Below are 22,345 nucleotides of genomic sequence, written 5' to 3' on the forward strand. Positions count from 1 at the left end.
CTTTAGTTGGGAGTATCAGAGTAAAAGGAGCCTGAATACAAATGCACGCCACACTTTTCAGATATTTGTAAAAAAGTTTGAAAACCATTTATCATTTTCCTTCCACTTCACAATTATGTGCCACTTTGTGTTGGTCTATCACAAAATCCCAATAAAATACATTTACGTTTTTGATTGTAACATGAAAAAATGTGAATTTTAAGGGGTATGAATACTTTTTCAAGGCACCGTATATGGCCAGTTTAGATGCATAAAATTCGAAAGTGTTTAGCGTTAAAGTGAAGTGGTATCAAGTGTGCAATCCTACTACTTTTTCTCTTCTTTTACTATACATGCACATACATGCCATTGTTTTAAAGTGCAAGTCCAGGCTCTAACTAAGCCTAAAAGTGTTCCCACCAACTTCTAACCCCTATTCTAACTACCCTGTAGAAGGAAGATGTTTATAGTTAACTTTTCTCAGGGTGCTCTGGTTCAGTCAAGCGATCTCCCAGCAGGGGAAAAAGTATGCCGACAACAGCTGAAATGCCTGTGTGGTTACATCACCCATGAGCCTATTATGGGGCATCCGTTGTTGGTTGTCCCTACTCTCTCCTCTGTGGCCGTCAATCATGTGACAAAACCAGAGCGCCCTGATAATAGGCAAGTATAAGCATCTTCCTTCTACAGGGTAATCAGAATAGGAGTTAGAAGGAAGGGGGTGTAAGTTGTTTAAAGCTTCGTTCATAGAGTCTGGACTTCCACTTAAAGTAGGCCTGCAGTGCTGTTAGAAAACTGCCACTTTGACCACGGCGACCTCCAAATATAATTCTATTCCGGAGTGCCTCAAATTCCAAAAACTGGAGTCGCATGAAGTTTGGTGAAGCATTGGAAACATTAAATATATTTTTCTACATCACGATGCAGAAAATATAAAACACACTGAAACAGTTTGCACTGTTTTGTCAATTTTTTCAACAGCAATAATAAAACACACCGCTCAATATGCACCAAGTACGCTATAAAGTTTACATGATCATTTTAATTGCATGATTATTTGAGTCCATTATTTAGTAGGATTTCAAGAATATAAAATTACACAGGGCCAGCCTGTAAGTATAACCTCATAAGTCATAAACAGCCAGTAACATTTACAATAAAAGCTAAACTAACAAGCAAAGCAATAGAATTTTTTTGTTACAGCTCAGCTAGAGAAGGTGTCAGGTTCTACACAGGCTTAGATACATAAAACTGCTCCTAAACCCCAGAAGCCAAGCAGTCAGTGAGCCTAAAAATTATAGCTGGCAACTAGATGTGAGCCTTTTTAGTGTCAATGGAAGCCCATGTTTGCCAACTACTAGAAAGTGCCCGCTGAGTCACAGACTGGAATGATTGGCTCCTAAGCCTACACTGTGTCCACCTATTGCATAATGTGCTACACAAAGACCATGAAGTAAAATATCAGCTACAGTATGTATACAATTTGTGTGAACTTTCTTTATTTGTCATTCATTCCATTCTCTTCTCCAGAGCTATACATTAGATAACAGAATATTGCAATAGGCAGGTTCATTACATATTAGTGTTTATTTTACCATATAGACTAATATTCATATGCCATTCGAGATAGATTTTCTTGTATGATTTTGTTTTAGTGTTTGCTATTTGATACAGCAGAATGCAGCACAAGAAAACGGCACTGAATGTATTTTGGAGCTTCTGCAATGCGACTTGCACGCAATTCTGGAACTTAACCCAACATTAGAGAAGCAAGCACTAAGCGGTTCTGTCAAAGTGGATACAATAAAAGTGCAAAACAGGCTACATTACAAAGCCTGGTGTTCTCAGAGTGTCATCTTGGGCTGTTTACTAACCCAGCAGTAGTGTTTATTTTTTATTTTTTTTTACAATGATGAGTTGTCTTGTACATTAGAGCATTACATGTAGCATCGCTGTGTCAGTCATTTATCCTCAGCCCTGATATCACATTCATAGTAACTTGTAGAGAACTGTGCAGATTTTGTAGATACAGAGTGGAAAGAAAAAATAATCCAAAGTCAAGTAATATTTCTGAAAAACAGCAGATGCTATTGCTTGCTTCTTCCTGTTCCTATAGCAGATGCAATATCTGTAGTGGCTGCAAGAATACAAACTGATGTTTTTGTAGTGTAAAACATTGTGCCAAAAAAAAAAAAAAACCCATACATAATTAACATACGTTTAGCTTTGCAATGGAAATTATGGGGGCTTAATTAGCAAAGATCAGCATCACTTAAAAAAGAATGTAGTGCTATACTAGATTTCCTTAAGAAATTTAGATACAGAAAAATCAGGGTAAGAAAATAGTATTTTTTTTTTTTTTTTTAATTATAACAATTGCATTAGAGGTTTTCTGTCACTGCCTCACTTATCTCCCCTACAGCTTGTCAGTTTGATGTTATGTGTTCACTAATATCATTGTCTAAGTCACATGAGTTTGCACACAGAGGGAGGAAGATGTGTGTGCAGTGTTATGACAAACCTTTGCATCTCCAATGAGGTATTGCACAGATTATTAAAAAAGCAAAAGGCAACAAAAATATACAGCAAATTGGTAGACCATTTACATGATAATTTTACAGAATTCATAGACAGAAAGTAGTGTTTAGTATTCATTCACCTTAAAAAAAATATATATTATATTTATATAATGCGTAGATCAATCCTCCCATTCATCATCATCCTCAAATTCTTCTTCATCATCCTCATCTTCATCAGTGTCTATCAGGGAAGAGAAAGGTACATTATTAGACATTAAACAGCATGAGACTCTCCTTTAGACATTCTCCAAACTGAAGTAACAAATCTAACCAAATATTTGTATCCCGAAAAATTCTTCTGGAAGTTGTGGCTGCAATCCTTCTTTGTCTACCTGATCTTGGCTTGGAATTTTCCACTTCCTAATAGACGATTGAACAGTACTAACTGACTTGCATATTCAAGGCTTTGGACCTCTTTTTATATCCTTTTCCAACTTTATAAAGTTCCATTATCGTGTTACGCAGGTCTGTTGACAGTTCTCTCTGCTTCCCATGGCTCAGTATCTAGCCTGCTCAGTACACCAACAGATACTAATTTTTAAGATTTTTAGCCAGAGATGTGGGAAATTAAACTTTAATTGCCATTTTACCCTGTGGGTGTCACCTTCTGGGTCTCTACCAAGGTTAAACATTCTAGGGTATGTTCTCTGATTGAACGAGGGGAAGATCATAAATTACCCTTTCTACCTCAATTAATCACAGTATGCTTTGCATTCATTGAAAAAATACTATGTGTTCTCTGAATGGCGCCCATGCTGAGTGGGCGACCACCTGTGTTCAAGTAAGCAGGAAAGCCACTTACTACAGAACTTGAAAGCTAGTGAGGATCACTGAAGTAGCTGTGCCTACTACAGCCATTTCCAGCCTCCAGGAGGATCCAACAGGTATGGTATATTTCATTGTTACATTGGTCCAAGCTGGACCAATGTAACCATGTTAAAATACCCATACCTGGAAAAAAATCTTTAAAGTTAAATTAAACAAAAAAAAAAAGGATCTGAATGGGCAAGCAGAATTTGCCACTCTCATCCAGTGCAACAACAATACTGCAAATGCATGCTGATGCACATGAATTAACACATACTAAAATGTGTTAATCTGTTGATAATAAACCATAAAGGGTGTTTGTTTAAATTGAATATGTGTTTTATAATTGTAAAATTGGTGCACGAGTCAAAGTTTTTCAATTAAAGCATAAGTTCACCTTATAAAAAATAAATGCATTTTTTTTACCTGCAAAAAAGAAGTGCATTCATTTTTTTTTTTTTTTTTTTGTCAGTGTAGCTCGTACAGGCAAGCAGTTACTGAATACCAGGAAGGATCAATGAACTACCTAGAACGTTCATCATCGCCCTGGTAGTTCGAGAACTACAAGCCGTCAGCTGCAATGGCTGACGAACGGTAGTTGTAGTTCTCCCTTTAACAGAATTCTGTGAATGCATGACAGAGCTGGGTGGGAGGAGCCCCGCAAAGCTGAATTTTTTTTTTTTTAATTTTGACAGCAGGTGCAGGGAGAAGATCCCCAACCTGCTGTCACAGCAGGGGCTTGGGGGGGGGGCTCATTTTATCAGCTGAACACTGCTATGCTGATGCTGCATTTAATTTTGTAACCATGACATTATCTAGGCCATTTGAAGAAGGGGAGCAAAAACACAACAAAACAAAACAAAAAATATTGAAGTTATGGAGAAACCTCAGTACCTGAAGAATGAATGGCCTTACTCCTTTTCTGCATCACTTCCATCAGAGCACCCACTATTCCTGTAGGGGCTGTGGGAGTTGAAGGTGCTGCAGTATCAGTTTCCTCTTGCCTCTGGAAAATGTTCACAGAAAATCAGTAAACAGTAGAAAAAATAATCAGGTTAGATTACTTGTTTGCAAAGCACAAAAACTGCAATACAATCAGGGACATGCTGTTGTACATGTATAGAGAAGAAGAAAAAAAACCACTATACTCTCTTTAACCGCTTTCCCACTGCCCTATAGCAGATATACTGCTACAGGGCGGCAGGGGTGTGCACCTGGTGATCGCCGAGCATTACCAACAGGGAGAGAGAACTGTATGTAAACAATACAGTTCTCTCCCGTCAGCAACTGCACATTGCTTGGTATGGCTCTGCATAGCAGAGCCATACAAAGCAGTGTGCTTACAGTTGAAAGCACACACACACACAGCTTATAGTAACACAACACACAGTTAACTCTTTGATCACCCTACGTTAAACCCTTCCTGCCCAGTGCCATTACTACAGTGTCAGTGCTTTTTATTAGCACTGATCACTGTATTGGTGTCACGGGGGATATCTGTGACACCAAGTCAGTTCCCCCCAGTGTCAGAATGCCTGCCACAGGCCCATTATAAGTCGCTGATTGCTGCCATTACGATTATATAAAAAAAAAAAAATCTCAGCATATATATCGCCATTTGTAAACGCTACAACTTTCACATAAACCAATTCATATACACGTATTGGGATTTTTCTTTTAGCAAAAGACATGTAGCAGAATACATTTTGGCCTAAATTTATGACAAAATTGTATTTTTTTAACTGGACATGTTTAATAGCAAAAAGTCAAAAATATAGTTTTTCTCTCAAAATCGTCAGTCTTTTTTTTTTATAGCGCAAAAAATAAAAACCGCGCAGGCGATCAAATAACACTGAAAGAGAGCTATATTCATGGAAAAAAAAAAAAAAAAAAAAAAAGAAGACGTAAATTTCATTTGGGTGCAGCGTTGCATGACCATGCAATTGTCAGTTAAAGTAACGCAGCACCATAGCGCAAAAAATGGCCTCGTCAGGAAGGGGAGTAAATCCTCTGAAGGGTACGTGGTTAAGATGTGCTTAAAATGTAAGTCTACCTCTGCACATTTTGCGATTTACTGCATGAAATGAGAATCATTCACAGTAGATACTTACAGGCTTTAACACAATACCCTGTCGTATTTGGTCTAGAAGAGCGTCTCGTCCAGTGGAAGACACAGGTCGATTATCTTTACTGTCTACTTTCTTTAATTGTGTTCCTCCCCTAATTTGCTCTAGTAGAGCCGATTTGCCGCCATTAGAAGGCGCCATCTGTTGGTCACTATCTGCAGCAGATCCAGGTGGAGGTGGAGGACCAGGAGGAGGTGGAGGACCTGGTGGGGGTGGAGGAGGGGGTGGGGCAGGTGCCCCAAATCCTGACATTGGAGGAGGAGGAGGGGGTGGAGGACTAGAAGGTGCAGATGAAGCGTGACCTGGCAGAGGTGGAGCATGCATTCTGTTAGGTGGAGGGGGTGGCGGTCCTGCTGTCCCAGGCCGAAGAGGTGGAGGTGGTGGGGGTGCAGCTGTAGGAGCTCTGGAAGGAGGTGGTGGTGGTTTACCGATGCCACCCCTTGCTGGTGGAGGCGGTGGTGGAGGCCCTGAGCTGTGTAATGGAGGAGGTGGGGGGCCACCTCTTGAAGGTGGTGGTGGAGGTGGAGCTAAAAAAACAAAACAAAATGCATTATTTAATGTATTAAATATTTTCCTATTACAGTTGTAGAATCTTCTTGATTTCTCAGACAAAACAAAGAGACACAATACTTGCAAATTGCCATATCAATACTGAACAAATGGTTTAAACATACATGATCACCCTAGAAAAAGTATGTCTGGAAAAATTTTATCTGCAAAAGTGTAACTTAAATAGGTAAGCCAGTCAATAACACAGGTTTTCGTTTTACTGGAATTGGTAAACTTGCCCTGCTATATGGTTTAAGAAAAAAAAAAAACACACAACTCTACAACTCTGGTTATCTGCTTTTCAAACAGAATTTCCATTTCAGTGAATTATGGCCCAAACATAACGAATAAAAAAAAATTACAATTTTTATATCAAGATTCAAAAGCGTACTAAGTGCCCCCCTTTGAAGTTCACAACACAGCCTTAGCATTGAGACTAGCTCATTGAGGCGGCAATTAGACATCTGTAGTACATTTGCATACTGAATATATGTGGCATTCAGGTGGTGTGCTTGCTAATAGTATTGGTTCCCCTTTGTAAGCACAGTTTACCATGTGTGATATACTACCAATATTTATGTTACTGCTCCCTCTGAACAATGAAATCATTTTAAGTTTTATGACTGAAAAGCCTGAAATTTGGTTACAGTCTGGCTACAAATACTGTTAAGTACCCCAAGTGGATCCCAAAAATCAAACATCAAAGAGCTAAGACACACAAACTCTACAGTCAACACATACTGACTGAAAATTAACCCAATATTGTTCAACTTCGCAAGGTGTTCTTCGTTTTGATTTTGTCACTTCAAATGTAAACTTTTTTCATGTGGTGTTTGTGTTTAACCCTTGTAGTGAATAAGTGAAAGAAATTCAACACTTTTTACCAAGTTCACTAAAAGGGGACGTTGCACATTAATATACAGCTACAACTCACATCAAACTAGTGCTTATGAAACCTAAACAGCATCCCAAGGCTTTGCCATTATTTTTGGCCAATGTTGGCAGGTTTTACATTTTTGCACAAGCACTTGAGGTTAGAAAGCACATGCTAGATATCACAAAGGACATGCTAGAGGTTACAAGCATGGACACTAAACATATCTTGGCAACATTGTTCAATTTGATAGCATCTACTATGAAATCCATTTTAAAGCTACTTAGAAAAAAAAAAAATCACAGCACAAACCATGCATTTAACTCTCGCACACTTTATGCAGAGTCCCATACATACCAATCCAACGTGGAGGACCTATAAAACAATGTGATCACTCTATATATTAGTCTACATTTAAATTGCAATTATATTAGATTTTTTTTCATCAAAGAAAAGTCAAATAGCTCTAGGTGCAAAAATACATGTACATAAAAAGGAAATCCTTAAAAATAACCACAAAATAAGGAATTTGCCTTGGTTCTCATATCTGCAAAAACCGCTAGGACAGAATACATAAAAAGGAAATCCTTAAAAATAACCACAAAATAAGGAATTTGCCTTGGTTCTCATATCTGCAAAAACCGCTAGGACAGAAAAAAAATCTGAATGATATTGGTATGGAAGGTGTTGGTGTGGAATTTTTCATATAACAAAGTAGTGCAGCATTTGTGTTGAAACAAGCCTAAATGCTGCACTGCTTTCTATATACACTATATTGCCAAAAGTATTGTGGCGCCTGCCTTTACATGCACATGAATTTAATGGCATCCCAGTCTTTGTCCGTAGGGTTCAATATTGAGTTGGCCCACCCTTTGCAACTATAACAGCTTCAACACTTCTGGGAAGGTTGTCCACAAGGTTTAGGAGTGTGTCTATAAAATAGTAACATCAGCCTGCATGGCTGCTTCTGATGTACCTCAGATGAAAGGAGGGTAAATTTGTACCAAGGGCAAAGGACTCTTGGGCAGATGCAGTGGAAGCATTGGTGGCTCCATGGGATTGTTACAATCTGATATACACTATATTGCCAAAAGTATTGGGATGCCTGCCTTTACACGTACATGAACTTTAATGGCATGCCAGTCTTCGTTCGTAGGGTTCAATATTGAGTTGGCCCACCCTTTGCCGCTATAAAAGCTTCAAGTCTTCTGGAAAGGCTGCCCACAAGGCTTAGGAGTGTATCTATGGGAATATTTGACCATTCTTCCAGAAGCACACTTGTGAGGTCAGGCACTGATGTCAGACGAGAAGGCCTGGCTCACAGGCTGCTCTAATTCATCCCAAAGGTGTTCTATTGGTTGGAGGTCAGGACTCAGTCAAGATCCTCCACCCCAAACTCGCTCATTCATGTCTTTCTGGACCTTGCTTTGTGCACTGAAGCAGTCATGTTGGAACAGGAAGGGGCCATCCCAAACTGTTCCCACAAAGTTGGGAGGATGAAATTGACCAAAATGTCTTGGTATGCTAATGCATAAAGAGTTCCCTTCATTGGAACTAAGGGGCTAAGCCCAACCCCTAATAACCCCACACCATAAGCCCCCTCCACTAAACTTTACACTTGGCACAATGCAGTCAGGCAAGTACCGTTCTCCTGGCAATCCCCAAACCCAGAAACATCCATTAGATTGCCAGACAGAGAAAATGTCTCAACTGCTGACGTCTTAAGAGTTCCCTTTACTGGAACTAAGGGGCCAAGCCCAACCCCTGAAAAACAACACGACACCATAATTTTCCCTCCACCAAACTTTACACTTGGCACAATGCAGTCAGGCAAGTACCATTCTCCTGCCAACTGGCAAACCTAGACATGTCCATTGAATTGCCAGACAGAGAAAGGTGATTCATCTACTGCTCTAGAGTCCAGTGGCGGCATGCTTTACACCACTGCATCCGACGCTTTGCATTGCACTTCAGCTCTGCATCATCTGAATAACTCTTCTCTATCCTATCACAGGTAAATGTCTGGAAGCAATGCCCATCTGTACTATCACCCAAGCAATGTATGAATGCTAATTCACCCTGCACTGCTATATGGTAAATGTCTGTGAGCAATATTCATCTGTACTATCATCCATGCCATGTATGAATGCCAATTCACCCTGCTATATGGTAATCTATACTGCTTTTAAAATCCACCTCTAACTGAAGTTGATTCAAAACTATTGGTAATTCTGACTGCTTCCAAAATCTCTGTCCATATTACTGTGGTGTTTATTTTGCTCTTATTGTCTAACCTAAAGTTATGAGCTGATCCTAATCTTTACAACTCTGCCCTCCTGCTCTCGTTGTCTCTTGTAGTCCTCCTTTGTGAGAAGTTTGCCCTGCTAGCCATGTGTCTCTGCTAAGCATTCCTAATTAATTGGCAATACCCCCACCCAACTCAGTATACATTTAGGCCTTCCTTAGGGGAGGCACAGCCAAGTGTAGCATTGGCAACTATCATCTTGCTTAAAGTATTGATTGTTGGCTTAAGTACTGAGCATTGCAGATCGGCTCTGCACTTCAGCGAATGCACAAAGCGAAAAACCACAACAGACAACTTCAAATACTAATCAGACTACATGTGACCTGTTTCCCCATCCAGCTCTTTCAGTTCATACCTAGTCTGCTTCTTCATCTCACCACTCCCTACTCCTCCTGCTCACAGTTGTATCCTCTCTCTTCAAACTCACTCTCCTTCACCCCTCAGCTTACATATGTCACCCTCACTCCTGTCTTCACCTTATTACTGTACTCAACTACTGCTAATTCTGAGCCAACATACTAATAAAACCTCTAGGACACTGGGACCTGTCCCTCCATATAAGTCATACTTCCATATTACCTCTCTCACCCTTCTGCTTCTCCTAACATCTGGAGACATTTCACCAAATCCTGGACCGTCATTTTCCTTAGAACAATACACCCGTAACAGCAATGATGCTATTCCTCTTCTTTCAAGAACCCGCCTCCCTTTTTCCTGTACCCTTTGGAATGCCTGGTCTGTAACAAACTCACCTCTGTCCATGACCTTTTTATCACAAACTCCTTTAACCTGCTTGCAATTACGGAAACCTGGCTTCAGGAATCTGACTTTCCCTCTTCTGCTGCCCTCTCCCACGGTGGTCTCCTCTGGACTCACTCTCCCAGGCCTAGTGGATGGAAAGGAGGTGGAGTTGGAATCCTCCCATCACCCCAAAGCACTTTTCACGTCCTTCATTCACCTCTCTCTCTGTCACTCTCCTCATTTGAAGTTCACTGTATTCTTCTATTCACTCAAGTTTCTTTAAGAATTGCTGTGATCTATCGGCCTCCTGGACCCGTATCAAGCTTCCTTGATGACTTCTATGCCTTGCTGCCTTACTTTTTCTCTTCTGAAATTCCCACAAACATTCTTGGTGACTTCAACATCCCTGTTAATCTTAACACTCCTGCTACTTCTAAACTCCTAAGTCTAACCACTTCTTTTGACCTAAAACAATGGACACATGCTTCTACAGGTGAAACTCGAAAAATTTGAATATCGTGCAAAAGTTCATTTATTTCAGTAATGCAACTTAAAAGGTGAAATATATGAGATAGACTCATTACATGCAAAGCAAGATAGTTCAAGCCGTGATTTGTCATAATTGTGATGATTATGGCTTACAGCTCATGAAAACACCAAATCCACAATCTCAGAAAATTAGAATATTACATGCAATCAATAAAACAAGGATTGTACATAGAACAATATCGGACCTCTGAAAAGTATAAGCATGCATATGTACTCAGTACTTGGTTTGGGCCCCTTTTGCAGCAATTACTGTCTCAATGCGGCGTGGCATGGAAGCCATCAGCCTGTGGCACTGCTGAGGTGTTATGGAAGACCAGGATGCTTCAATAGCGGCCTTCAGCTCTTCTGCATTGTTCTGTCTCATGTCTCTCATCTTTCTCTTGGCAATGCCCCATAGATTCTCTATGGGGTTCAGGTCAGGTGAGTTTGCTGGCCAATCAAGCACAGTAATCAAGACGGTTATTGAACCAGGTTTTGGTGCTTTTGGCAGTGTGGGCAGGTGCCAAGGCCTGCTGAAAAATGAAGTTAGCATCCCCATAAAGCTCGTCTGCAGAAGGAAGCATGAAGTGCTCCAAAATCTCCTGGTAGACGGCTGTGTTGACCCTGGACTTAATAAAGCACAGTGGACCAACACCAGCAGATGACATGGCTCCCCAAATCAACACAGACTGTGGAAACTTCACACTGGACTTCAAGCATCTTGCAGGTGTGCCTCTCCATTCTTCCTCCATACTCTGGGTCCTTGGTTTCCAAATGAGATGCAAAAGTTGCTCTCATCAGAAAAGAGGACTTTGGACCCATGAGCAACAGACCAGGTCTGTTTTCTTTAGCCCAGGTAAACCGCTTCTGACGTTGTTTGTTGTTCAGGAGCGGCTTAAGAGGAATACGACATTTGAAGCCCATGTCCAGGATCCGTCTGTGTGTGGTGGCTCTTGATGCACTGACTCCAGCCTCAGTCCACTCCTTGAGAAAGTCCCCAACACTTTTGAATGGCCTTTTCCTGACAATCCTCTCCAGGCTGCAGTCATCCCTGCTGCTTGTGCACCTTTTTCTTCCACACTTTTCCCTTCCACATAACTTTCTATTAATGTGCTTTGATACAGCACTTTGGAAACATCCAACATCCAACTTTTTTTCCATCCAATTACCTTTTTTGAGGCTTTCCCTCCTTATGGAGGGTGTCAATGATGGTTTTCTGCACAACTCTCAGGTCAGCAGTCTTTCCCATGATTTTGATTCCTACTGAACCAGACAGAGACCATTTAAAGGCTCAGGAACCCTTTGCAGGTGTTATGGCTTAATTAGCTGATTAGAGTGGGACACTTTGAGCCTAGAATACTGCACCTTTTCACAATATTCAAATTTTCTGAGATTGTGAATTTCGGGTTTTCATGAGCTGTAAGCCATAATCATAACATTTATGACAAACCACGGCTTGAACTATCTTGTGTTGCATGTAATGAGTATCTCATATATAGTAAACGATAAAATGCAGTGCTAATTGCCATAATGAATTAAATCAAAATAAAATAAAGTAAAATGACGGTATACATCTTAAAATTCAATAAATGAAAGTTCATAAATGAAAAAGTGAAAGATAAAAACGTGACTTCTGTGAAGCGTCAATAAACTGGTACAGCAGAGTAACCGTGACTCATGTGATGGTGAACCCGAGTGTAGATTACACTAACCAGATAGATGAGGTGCTTGCGCATGGAGTATTTAAGACCTACTCCTGGTACTCTGGATATGGAACACTGGAAAGGTAGCAGTCATCTTTAATGTAGCCACCAGGTGTCATGCATCCAGGATCAACAGAAGGCCTCCATAAATGCCAATATCAGCCACCAGGGGGATCATCCCAGTCATCAGGTATTGGGTAGGCAGGATACGGTGAAAACCTTCAAAAGGCCGGGGCACCCATACAAAAAGAGCCCCAGACAAGAGCTTTGATAGTGTAGTAGGCTTTAATGAAGAATATTGCAAATAAAATCAAACACACTTACAAATTGAATCAAAGATGGCCACCGGCCGTCCTATACAGGCCATGCGGTGTGGTAAAACAGCTGGGGGGCATCTCCTTATCTCAAATATTAGTTTAATCTTTTAAGTTGCATTACTGAAATAAATGAACGTTTGCACGTTATTCTAATTTTTTGAGTTTCACCTGCACTCCAATGGCAACTTCCTCGACCTTGTAATCTCCTACCTATGCACTCCTTGCAACCTCACCAACTTTCCTTTTCCTCTCTCTGATCACTCCCTTATTAGCTTCACTCTCTCGTTGGTTTCCTCCTCCTCGTCTTCACTAGAAACCTTCGCTATCTTAAACCCCTCTCTTTTTTCGGCAACAGATTGTGTCTATGACAAAATCTCAGCCCTGTCCTGCCCCAACCTAGCCACTTCTGTCTACAACAGTTCACTGTCCTCCACCGTGGACACATCGGCCCCCTTCACTGCACACAGAATTAGGCCCCGACCGCTACAGCCCTGGCAAGCAGACAATACCAGATGCCTAAAAAATGTAGCCATGCTCTGGAGCATTTATGGCGCAAGACTAAGACCCAGCAAGACTTCGACCAATATAAATCTGCCCTTCAAAAAGACAACTCCGGTCTCCACACTGTCAAACAGACCTATTTTATCACTCTCATTAACACACTCACACACAATCCCCATAAGCTCTTTTCTACCTTTAACTCTCTACTTAGTCCTTCTTTACCTCCAACCAGTAACTCAATCACTGCCCAGGAGATCACTAATCACTTCAAAAATAAGAGTCATACAATTTGTGATGAGATTTCCACTGTACAGATATCTCCCTCACCCTACACTCCTTGTCCACCTGCACAATCTATACTTCCCTTGTTTAACCCAGCTACTATAGAGGAGGTTGGTAAACTTTTTTCTAAAGCCCTCCTAACCACCTGTCCCCTGGACCCTGTTAAATAGTTAGTCTGGCAGAAAAAAGACAAAAGTCCATCCAGTTCAACCATTAAACAAAAAAAAAAAGTTATAATTCCACACCCACAGTTGATCCAGAGGAAGGTAAAAAAAACCCAGCAAAACATGATTCAATTTTCTCCTGCAGGAGAAAAAAAAACCCCTCCCGATCCCCCGAGAGGCAACCAGACACTCCCTGGACCAACCCTGCCTACAAATGTCAGCACCCAGCCACATTCTATGCATCCAAGAAAGAACCCAGGCCCCCTCCAAAGCAATACACTGAGCTGGCCAGAACCAACCCCCGTGGGAGCCCACCCAACACAGCTCCCACCACGAAGAAACCCCTCCGCGCCCGGAGACCAAACCTCCCCTCCCCCAGACGCAAAGAGTGACCCGTTCCCCGCAAAGACCCCGGGGCAAACAACTCCACACCAAGCTCACCAAACGAACCACCGATGCATCCACTGTTCCCTCGCAAATACTAGTCACCCTCTGGCTCTATCCTTCACTCTTTAACTCATATCTTCAATCTCTCTCTTTCTACTGGCATCTTCCGCAACTCTCTAAAACATGCGCTAGTCACCCCCATACTTAAAAAGGCCTCACTGGACCCCACCAATCTCAACAACCTAAGACCCATCTCCTTAACTACCTTTTGCCTCCAAACTCTAAACGTCTAGTCTACAACCTGCTTAGCTGCCACCTTTTGAGAATAACCATCTCGATCCCCTTCAGTCTGGATTTTGCCCACAATACTCCACAGAAACTCCTCTCCTAAAACTCACAAAATTACTTGCTAACTGCTAAAACTAATGATCACTATTCCGTACTCTTACTCTTGGACCTCTTCGCTGCCTTTGACACAGTTTACCACCCCCTCCTCTGCAAAAAACTATTTACTTGGTCTCCGTGACTGTATTCTCCGTTGGTTTGATCTTACCCATCTCACCGCACCTTCAGTGTCACTTAGAACTCTACCTCCTCCTCTCCTGCTCCTCTTACTGTCGGGGTCCCCCAAGGTTCTGTCCCTGGGCCTCTCCCTATTTTCGATCTACACCTCTTCCTTGGGTCAGCTTATCGTTTCCAATACCATTTCTATGCTGATGACAGACAAATCTCTCTCTACTCTTCAACACACCCCCATGGGTTTACTCACATATTACCGATTTACTAAGACATATCAAACTGGATGTCACACCACTTCCTAAAACGCAATCTATCCAAAACTGAGCTCATAATATTTCCTCCCCAACGCGCCTCTTCCCCTGATTTCTCAGTCAGGATCAATAGTACCACTATCAACCCATCCCCACATGCCGGAGTGCTAAGGGTAACCCTGGATTCTGAACTATCCTTTCAGGTCCACATCCAATCCCTGTCCAAATCATGCTGCCTCAACCTCCACATCATCTCCAGAATATGCCCCTTTGTAACCAATGATACCACAAAGCTAATTCACTCCCTGGTATTCTCTCGCCTCGACTACTGCAACTCCCTCCTCATTGGCTTACCTTTACATAGGCTATCCCCCCCCCAGTCCATCATGAATACTGCTGCCCGGCTCATCCACCTAACCAACTGTCCAGTGTCCGATACCCCTCTCTGCCAATACCTCCACTGGCTTCCACTCACCCAACAAATAAAATTCAAAATACTAACAACTTACAAAACCATCCACAACTCTGCCCCCAGCTACATCACTGAATGTAGTCTCAAAATTTCTACTAAACTGCAATCTTCGATCCTCCCAAGACCTTATGCGCTGTAGTTCCCATGTCATCTCCTCCCATGCCCGCCTCCAGTACTTTTCCTGAGCTTCTCCCATCCTATGGAACTCCCTACCCAATCTGTCTGTCCGACTGTCTCCTAATCTACGCACCTTTAGACGATCCCTGAAAACTGTTCTCTTTAAAGAAGCCAAGTTTGCTTCTAACTAGTAAACTGCCTTTTATTTCCTCCATCAGCTCATCCCCCCACAGCTATTACATTTTGTATTACCCAACCCTTCCTCCTAGATTGTAAGCTCTAATGAGCAGGGCCCTCTGCTTCCAAATTGTATTGCAACTGTTATGGCTACCTTCATTTTGTAAAGCGCTGCGCAAACTGCTGGCACTATATAAATCTTGTATAATAATAATGTAAGGCTTGGATGTAGCTGCCCGAAAAATGAAAACCCATTCCATGAAGCTCTTTATGTACGGTTTTTGTGCCAATCTGGATGCCACATGAAGTTTGTTGGTCTTTAGCAATTGAATCTACAGACAGTGACTTCTGCATACTGTGCGCTTCAGCATGCGCTGACCCCTCTCTGTTATTTTACGTGGCCTACCACTTCGTGGCCTAGTTGCTGTTGTTCCCAGTTGCTTCCACTTTGTTATACCACTAACAGTTGACCGTGGAATATTTAGTAGCAAGGAAATTTCACAGATGGACTTATTACACGCGTGGCACCTTATCACGATACCACACTTGAATTCACCAAGCTCCTGAGAGTGACCCATTCTTTTACAAATGTTTGTAGAAGCAGACTGCATGCCTAGGTGCTTGATTTTATACACCTGTGGCCATGGAGGTGATTGCAACACCTGAACGCAATGATTTGGAGAGGTGTCCTAATACTTTTGGCAATATAGTGTATATATCAATATCACTCAAATCTATTCAATACTTTTTAATTATCTTTACTGGTCTTTTTCTTTATAATTGCTGTACACAGATATACAATGCTCAGCATAAATGAGTACACCCCTTTTGAAAAGTAAGATTTTAATCGATCTCTCAATGAACACAAGAACAATTTCCAAAATTGTGACAAAGTTTTATAGAACATTTGTTTAGCTCATTACATGAAAGTAAGGTTAATAATATAACTTAGATTACAAAATATGCACTGTCATTCAAACTAGTTCATGCAAAAATGAATACACCCCACAACAAAAACTACTACATCTAGTATTTTGTATGACCTCCATGATTTGTAAGGACAGCATCAAGTTTTCTAGGCATGGAATGAACAAGTTGGAAACATATTACAAAATCTTTTTCCATTCTTCAAGAACGACCTCTTTTAGAGCCTGGATGCTGGATGGAGAGTGATGCTCAACTTTTCTTTTCAAAATTGTTCAATTGGGTTCAGATCAAGAGACATACTTGGCCACTGAATAACTTTCACCCTGTTGTTTTTCAGAAATGCAACAGTGGCCTTAGTTGTGTGTTTTGGATCATTGTGTTGGAAAAGTGCTCAACGACCAAGGACATGGAGTGATGGCATCATCTTCTCTTTCAATAAAGAGCAGTACATCTGTGAATTCATGATACCATCAATGAAATGCAGCTGCCTGCAACTAGCAGCACTCATACAGACCCAGGGAAGGATGCTGCCACCATGTTTCACTGTAGGCACCATGCATTTTTCTTTGTATTCCTTACTTTTGCTACGCCATACTGTTTTGAAGCCATCAGTTCCAAAAACATTTATCTTGGTCTCATCACTCCAGAGTACAGAGTCCCAGTGGTCGCCGCCTTCTTCAGCAAAGGCCATAGCATATTCTAGGCGGGCTTTTTTGAGCATGGGTCTTAGAAGAGGCTTCCTTTGTGGATGACACCAATGCATGCCATTCCTCTGCAGTGTGCGCAGTATTGCATCGCGAGAAGTGATCACCCCAGTTTAGCTTTCTACTTCTTTAGCTAACTGTAGTAAACTTGCATGGCGATTTTCTTCAACCCTTCTCATCAGAACACGCTCCTGTCAAGGTGTTAACCTCCATGGATGGTCTGGACGTCTCTGAGATGGTTGCAGTTTCAGCTTTGTTAAATTTTTGTATCACTTTTTGCTTAGTATTCTGACTGATAAGTAAAAGTTTGCAGATCTTCTTGTAGCCTTCACTTTTCTTGTTTAAAGAAATTATTTCCTTTCACAGGCCTTGTGATATTTCTCTTCCATGTGGTGCCATTGATGGCAGCATGAAATGGGAAGGAGTTTTCTTCCAACCTTTTATAATCAACTGTCTGCTGGACACCCGTTTAATGAATAATTAGACTGACTTGTAGTTGAATTCTTGTTAAGATTTTGTTGTATAAAATTTAGCTTTGCTCCTAATACTTTCATTGGGGTTTATTCATTTTTGCAACATGTTCTGGAATGAATGTCAGGAAAAATACTTTTTTGTGTGTGCAAATAACAAATCTTGTTTGCAATCAATGACCCGCATTTGTGGGAGCATTTTGTAGTGTAGAAAATGTTAGTTCTGAAAGAAATGTAAAGATTCCTTACAATTCTGTTGGGGTGTACTCATTTATGCTGAGCACTGTACATCCAAGTAGTAACATTTCTGGTCTATAACTAATCTCTGGACATACTTATGTTGTTTGTTTGAATACAAAATTTCCTATCCTGTAACCCTCTCTTTTTTCCCCACTATACTTATACTCTGTACTGCTAAGCTTATGCAATGTTTCAGTGTGGTATATTATACTGTTTTTGTAAAAACAAACATCTCAAAAAACAGGTTTAAAAGAAAAAAAAAAAAAAAAGGAAATCCTTGATAGTGCCGTGCATATTCCATCTGCTTGTGCAAGAAAAAAAAAAATAAATGAAAGATTTACAGATATAGATATACGAAATGAAACAAATCTGTTTAAATTGTCCCCTCTAGTGGCAGAAGTAGGAACTCTTCAGAAGCAGGCTGTAGACTACTCATTTATTTCAGCTCAGCCAGAGAGCAGAACGAAAAAAAGCCTAAAAAAAAACAAAACAAGACAAGACAAAAAAACAAAAACACACTAATAAGCGACTGCAGCCACTGACTGACAAAAGGATGTCCCTTGATCAAACAACTTTTGTTGGGGAGGAACAGACACTTGCTGATCGAAATGTGGCCGGTTCTTGCTCACCCAGCCAAATTTCAATGGCCAGCTTAAGTTTAGATTTACTTTTTGTTAAATGCAAAAGCCAAATCTGACATCTGCATAAAAACACCTAGAATAACTGATCCTTGGCTTAAGGGAAAGGAAGTCTGGTCAGACATAGCATGTGTAACTCCTTCCCGTTCAGCCTATTGCAATATGACAGCCGAGCGGGAACCCTATTGTCCTGGGAGGACATCATGTGTCCAATCACAGCAGATCACAAAACAGTTGTAAACAGTGAATGGCTTCCTTTCATTGCTTACAAGTGTGCTGTGAGTGATCACATGTACAGACCAATCACAGCCCTTCTGTAGCATGTGATGAGATATGGCCAATCACAGCTGATAACAAAAACTACTGAATAAAAAAGTTTAATTTAGTAAAAATGCTTACTTATTCCAATGAAATTCATTGGTATAAGCATAATATATCATTTAAAAAAAAGTAATGAAAAAAATTAAAACACAAATGAAAAAATATATAATTTTTTTTTTTTAACATACGGTCCCAGTCCGTATCCCTGATCACCATTGCACCAGTTATATGATGATGCTGTACTACACTGGCGACAGTATGTAAAAAAAGAAAAAAAAAAAGTGAAACACCCCCCCCCCCCCATTTTCTAAAAAAAAAATTACAAAAAAAAAAAGACAACTTAAAAAAAAACTCGCCATGCCTCTTACAAAATTTTGGGGGTATTTGTACTGTCCTGGCATCAAGATATCAGATCAGCCCTCAGTACATCAGGATTTATCAATTTTTAGATATATAATATAGTTTGTAGACTCTATAACTTTCTTACCAACTAAGTAATAAACACTGATTTGGGTTACGTTCATGTAGATACGTAGCAGAATACATTTTGGTCTAAATTAGTGTCAAAAGATTTACACTCACCGGCTACTTTATAAAGTACACCTTGCTAGTACCAAGAAGCTCTCCCCACACCATTACACCCCCACCACTAGCCTGATACAAGGCAGGATGGATTCATGCTTTCATGTTGGTTACGCCAAATTCTGACCCTACCATCTGAATGTCCAGCAACCATTCTGCCCATTCTCCTCTGACATCAACAAGGCATTTTTCGTCCGCACAACTGCCACTCACTGGATATTTTCTCTTTTTCAGACCATTCTCTATACAACACTAGAGAAGGTTGTGTCAGGAGCCACCGCAGCGTGTGCCTCGGCACAGTGTGCCGACTCGTACTGGTGTACGGGCACTAGGTCCTGGCCGGCCGCGGCCACGACGGAACTCGCGCATGCGCACTTGGGACAGCGGGTGCGCCTCTGGCACCAATGACAGCGCAGGGCGCGGTATTTAAATCCAATGGTTGCCGTATGGTCTCTTCTGTTTGTTCCTGCTCCTGTATCTGTGCTGATTGATCGTTGCTGACCCGGATTGTTCCTGACTTTGCTGTATTCTCCTGCTTTGGCCCCTGGCTTGCCTGACCTCTTTTGGATGCCCCTCATTGGATCTGACCTTCCGTTACTGACCCGACGAGTGACCAGACTATTCACTGCCTGCTGCCTTGTACCGCGCTGTCCCCATGGTTACCGGCTCGGCCTGTCTGACCACGCTTCTGCTCAGCCATCCATCCATCCGTCCTGCTCGGACCCATCCGCTCTTCACATCAGGCTCTCATCCTGCAGATGCCTCTGGCGGATCCCTCTACCACGGGTGGGTGTACTCAGGGGCCGCAACCTGGTCTCTGTCTGCTCCAAGTCCATCCCCACCATCAGGGGCCCTGGTGAACAAGCAGACTGGGACTTAGACTCCGCGCTCTGGGGAATCCTATTCCGTGGGTTGCTAGAGGTACCACCAGGCAGTTCATTACAGGTTGTGTGAAAATCCCAGTACATCAGCAGTTTTTGAAAAATACTCAAACCAGCCTTTCTGGCACCAACAGCCATGCCACGTTCAAAGTCACTTAAATTCCCCTTTTTCACCCCATTCTGATGCTTGATTTGAACTTCAACAAATCATCTTCAAGTCAAGAATCATCCAACCCATCCCTGAAAATAGCAGCGTTCTCTGAGTAGAAAGGGGTAAAAATCCTAGTGTTACTAGAAACATTCTCCTGACAGAATATAAGACAAAGGAAGGAAACTAAGCAGAATTTCCCCAAAGACCGCAGTTCAGCCACACCCCCCAGTAAACTGGTCCTATGAAGGTCTCTGGACCTATGTTATCCCTCTTAGGTGAAATCTGCAACAAGGTCCCATTGTGTCCTTTCTGCTGACTGTCCATGGGATTAATGAAGCCTCTGTAGCACCAGATACTTCTTGCCAAGGAGAAAGAGACACACTCAAGTGCTGAACTGTCACTCTTTAATCCAGGGACCCCAAGTCGACAAAACCCCCAAAGCATTGCTCTGAATCCAGAAAAAAACGGACATGATTGATACACACAGTGCTGTCTAGAAAGGGAAGCCGGTCAGCCAACTTGTCGTAGGGAGATTTCCCAAAGTTTTCAAATGTGAAGGCACTGCATTCATTCAAGTGATGCCTAGTGGATGCCAGTTAAAAAGACCTAACTTTAGCAGGATCACTGGATGACTCAGCAACTATCTGTTCTAGAGAACAAGACAACATTTCCAGGAAAAGGATACCCTGTTAAAGGAGTCATCCCAGAATTGGGGGGTGTCAAAGGAATAATCTCGATTGAAAGCAACAGAGAAAAATAAGAATAAGGCTAGCAAAATTATGGTAGGACTTATCAGGAATGAAAATGCATCCAACCTCCTAGGACAATAGCAAACGAAACTGAGACACGACAGTTACAGACAGTTATATGGGGGCAGACTTCCACAATATTTATTTGCCTGTGTTCCAACCTCCTGTAGGTACCAGTATAACCAGACTGTTTAATGGAGAAGCAGGACCAAAGCTCTTTGGCCATTATCCTGTGAGTCACAGGAGTACACTGTGACCTGTATTCAGCCAGCAGCAGACTAAATGTCCAGACTCTGGAGGAATCCTGACTTTAACCACTTACCCACCACCATACAGTAGAAGTACTGCTACAGGGCGACACAAAATCACACATACGCACACACACACACATATATATATATATATATATATATATATATATATATACATATACATATACACACACACGATCTGCATACCCAGGTAGGAGGTGCGCATGCCGCCCTGCCCATGCCGCTATTGGCAGCTAGAGAGATAAATCACCGAGTCCCGGCCGGCACTCGGCGATTGTCGGGGAAAGCTGACAAGGGAGAGACCTGTGTGTAAACAAACAGGACTCTCCTGTCAGCAAGGACATGCTGCTTTGTATTTCTATGTGCAGCTGAGAAATACAAAGCAGCATGTCTCCGTAGTAAAACACACACCGCACACAGTTAACCCTTTGATCACCCCAGATGTTAAACCCTTCCTGCCCAGTGTTATTGCTTTTATTAGCATTGATCCCTGTATTAGTGTCACTGTGGATGTCATTGGCAGTTAGTCACCACCCAATGTCAGAATGACCGCTGTAGTCCCGCTATAAGTTGCTGACCACAGCCATTACTAGTATAAAAAAAAAAATTACAGTATATATACACCATTTGTAGACTATAACTTTCAAGTAAACCAATTCATTTACACGTATTGGGATTTTTTCTTTTAGCAAAGACATGTAGCAGAATACATTTTGGCCTAAAATTATTTAGAAATTTGATTTTTTTAATTGGATATGTTTTATAGCAAAAAGTAAAAAAATATAGGTTTTTGTTTTTTTTCTAAATTTTCGGTATGTTTTTGTTTAAAGAGTAAAAAATAAAAACTGCAGAGGTGATCAAATACCACCGAAAGAAAGCTCTATTTGTGAGAAAAAAATCAACAAATTTAATTCATGTACAGCGTTGCATGACAGCGCAATTGTCAGTTAAAGTAACACAGCACTGTATCGCAAAAGATGGCCTGGTCAGGAGAAGGGGTGGGGGGGGGGGGGGTTCTAGTAAAACCTCTGG

The 22,345-nt window shown here is 41.4% G+C and overlaps 1 protein-coding gene across 2 annotated transcripts in view; it reads right to left on the reverse strand.

The window, feature by feature from the left end:
• Positions 1–1,001: 1,001 nt before the first annotated feature.
• Positions 1,002–22,345, reverse strand: part of WASL (WASP like actin nucleation promoting factor) — a 79,279-nt gene continuing 57,935 nt past the window's right edge. The window contains exons 9-12 of one of the 2 annotated variants that reach the window (XM_089672145.1): positions 7,272–7,289; positions 5,477–6,018; positions 4,260–4,371; positions 1,002–2,739 (exon numbers count right to left, since the gene is read on the reverse strand). In XM_089672145.1, the coding sequence (XP_089528271.1) occupies positions 2,678–2,739; positions 4,260–4,371; positions 5,477–6,018; positions 7,272–7,289 (734 nt within the window). In that variant the 3' untranslated portion in view covers positions 1,002–2,677. The remainder of the gene's footprint in view (positions 2,740–4,259; positions 4,372–5,476; positions 6,019–7,271; positions 7,290–22,345) is intronic. The other variant, XM_089672146.1, reaches the window with a different exon arrangement.

Source organism: Staurois parvus, unplaced genomic scaffold (genome assembly GCF_062004578.1).
Source record: "Staurois parvus isolate SC_StPar_1 unplaced genomic scaffold, SC_StPar_1.0 ptg000120l, whole genome shotgun sequence".
In the NCBI taxonomy this organism is placed as follows: domain Eukaryota; kingdom Metazoa; phylum Chordata; class Amphibia; order Anura; family Ranidae; genus Staurois; species Staurois parvus.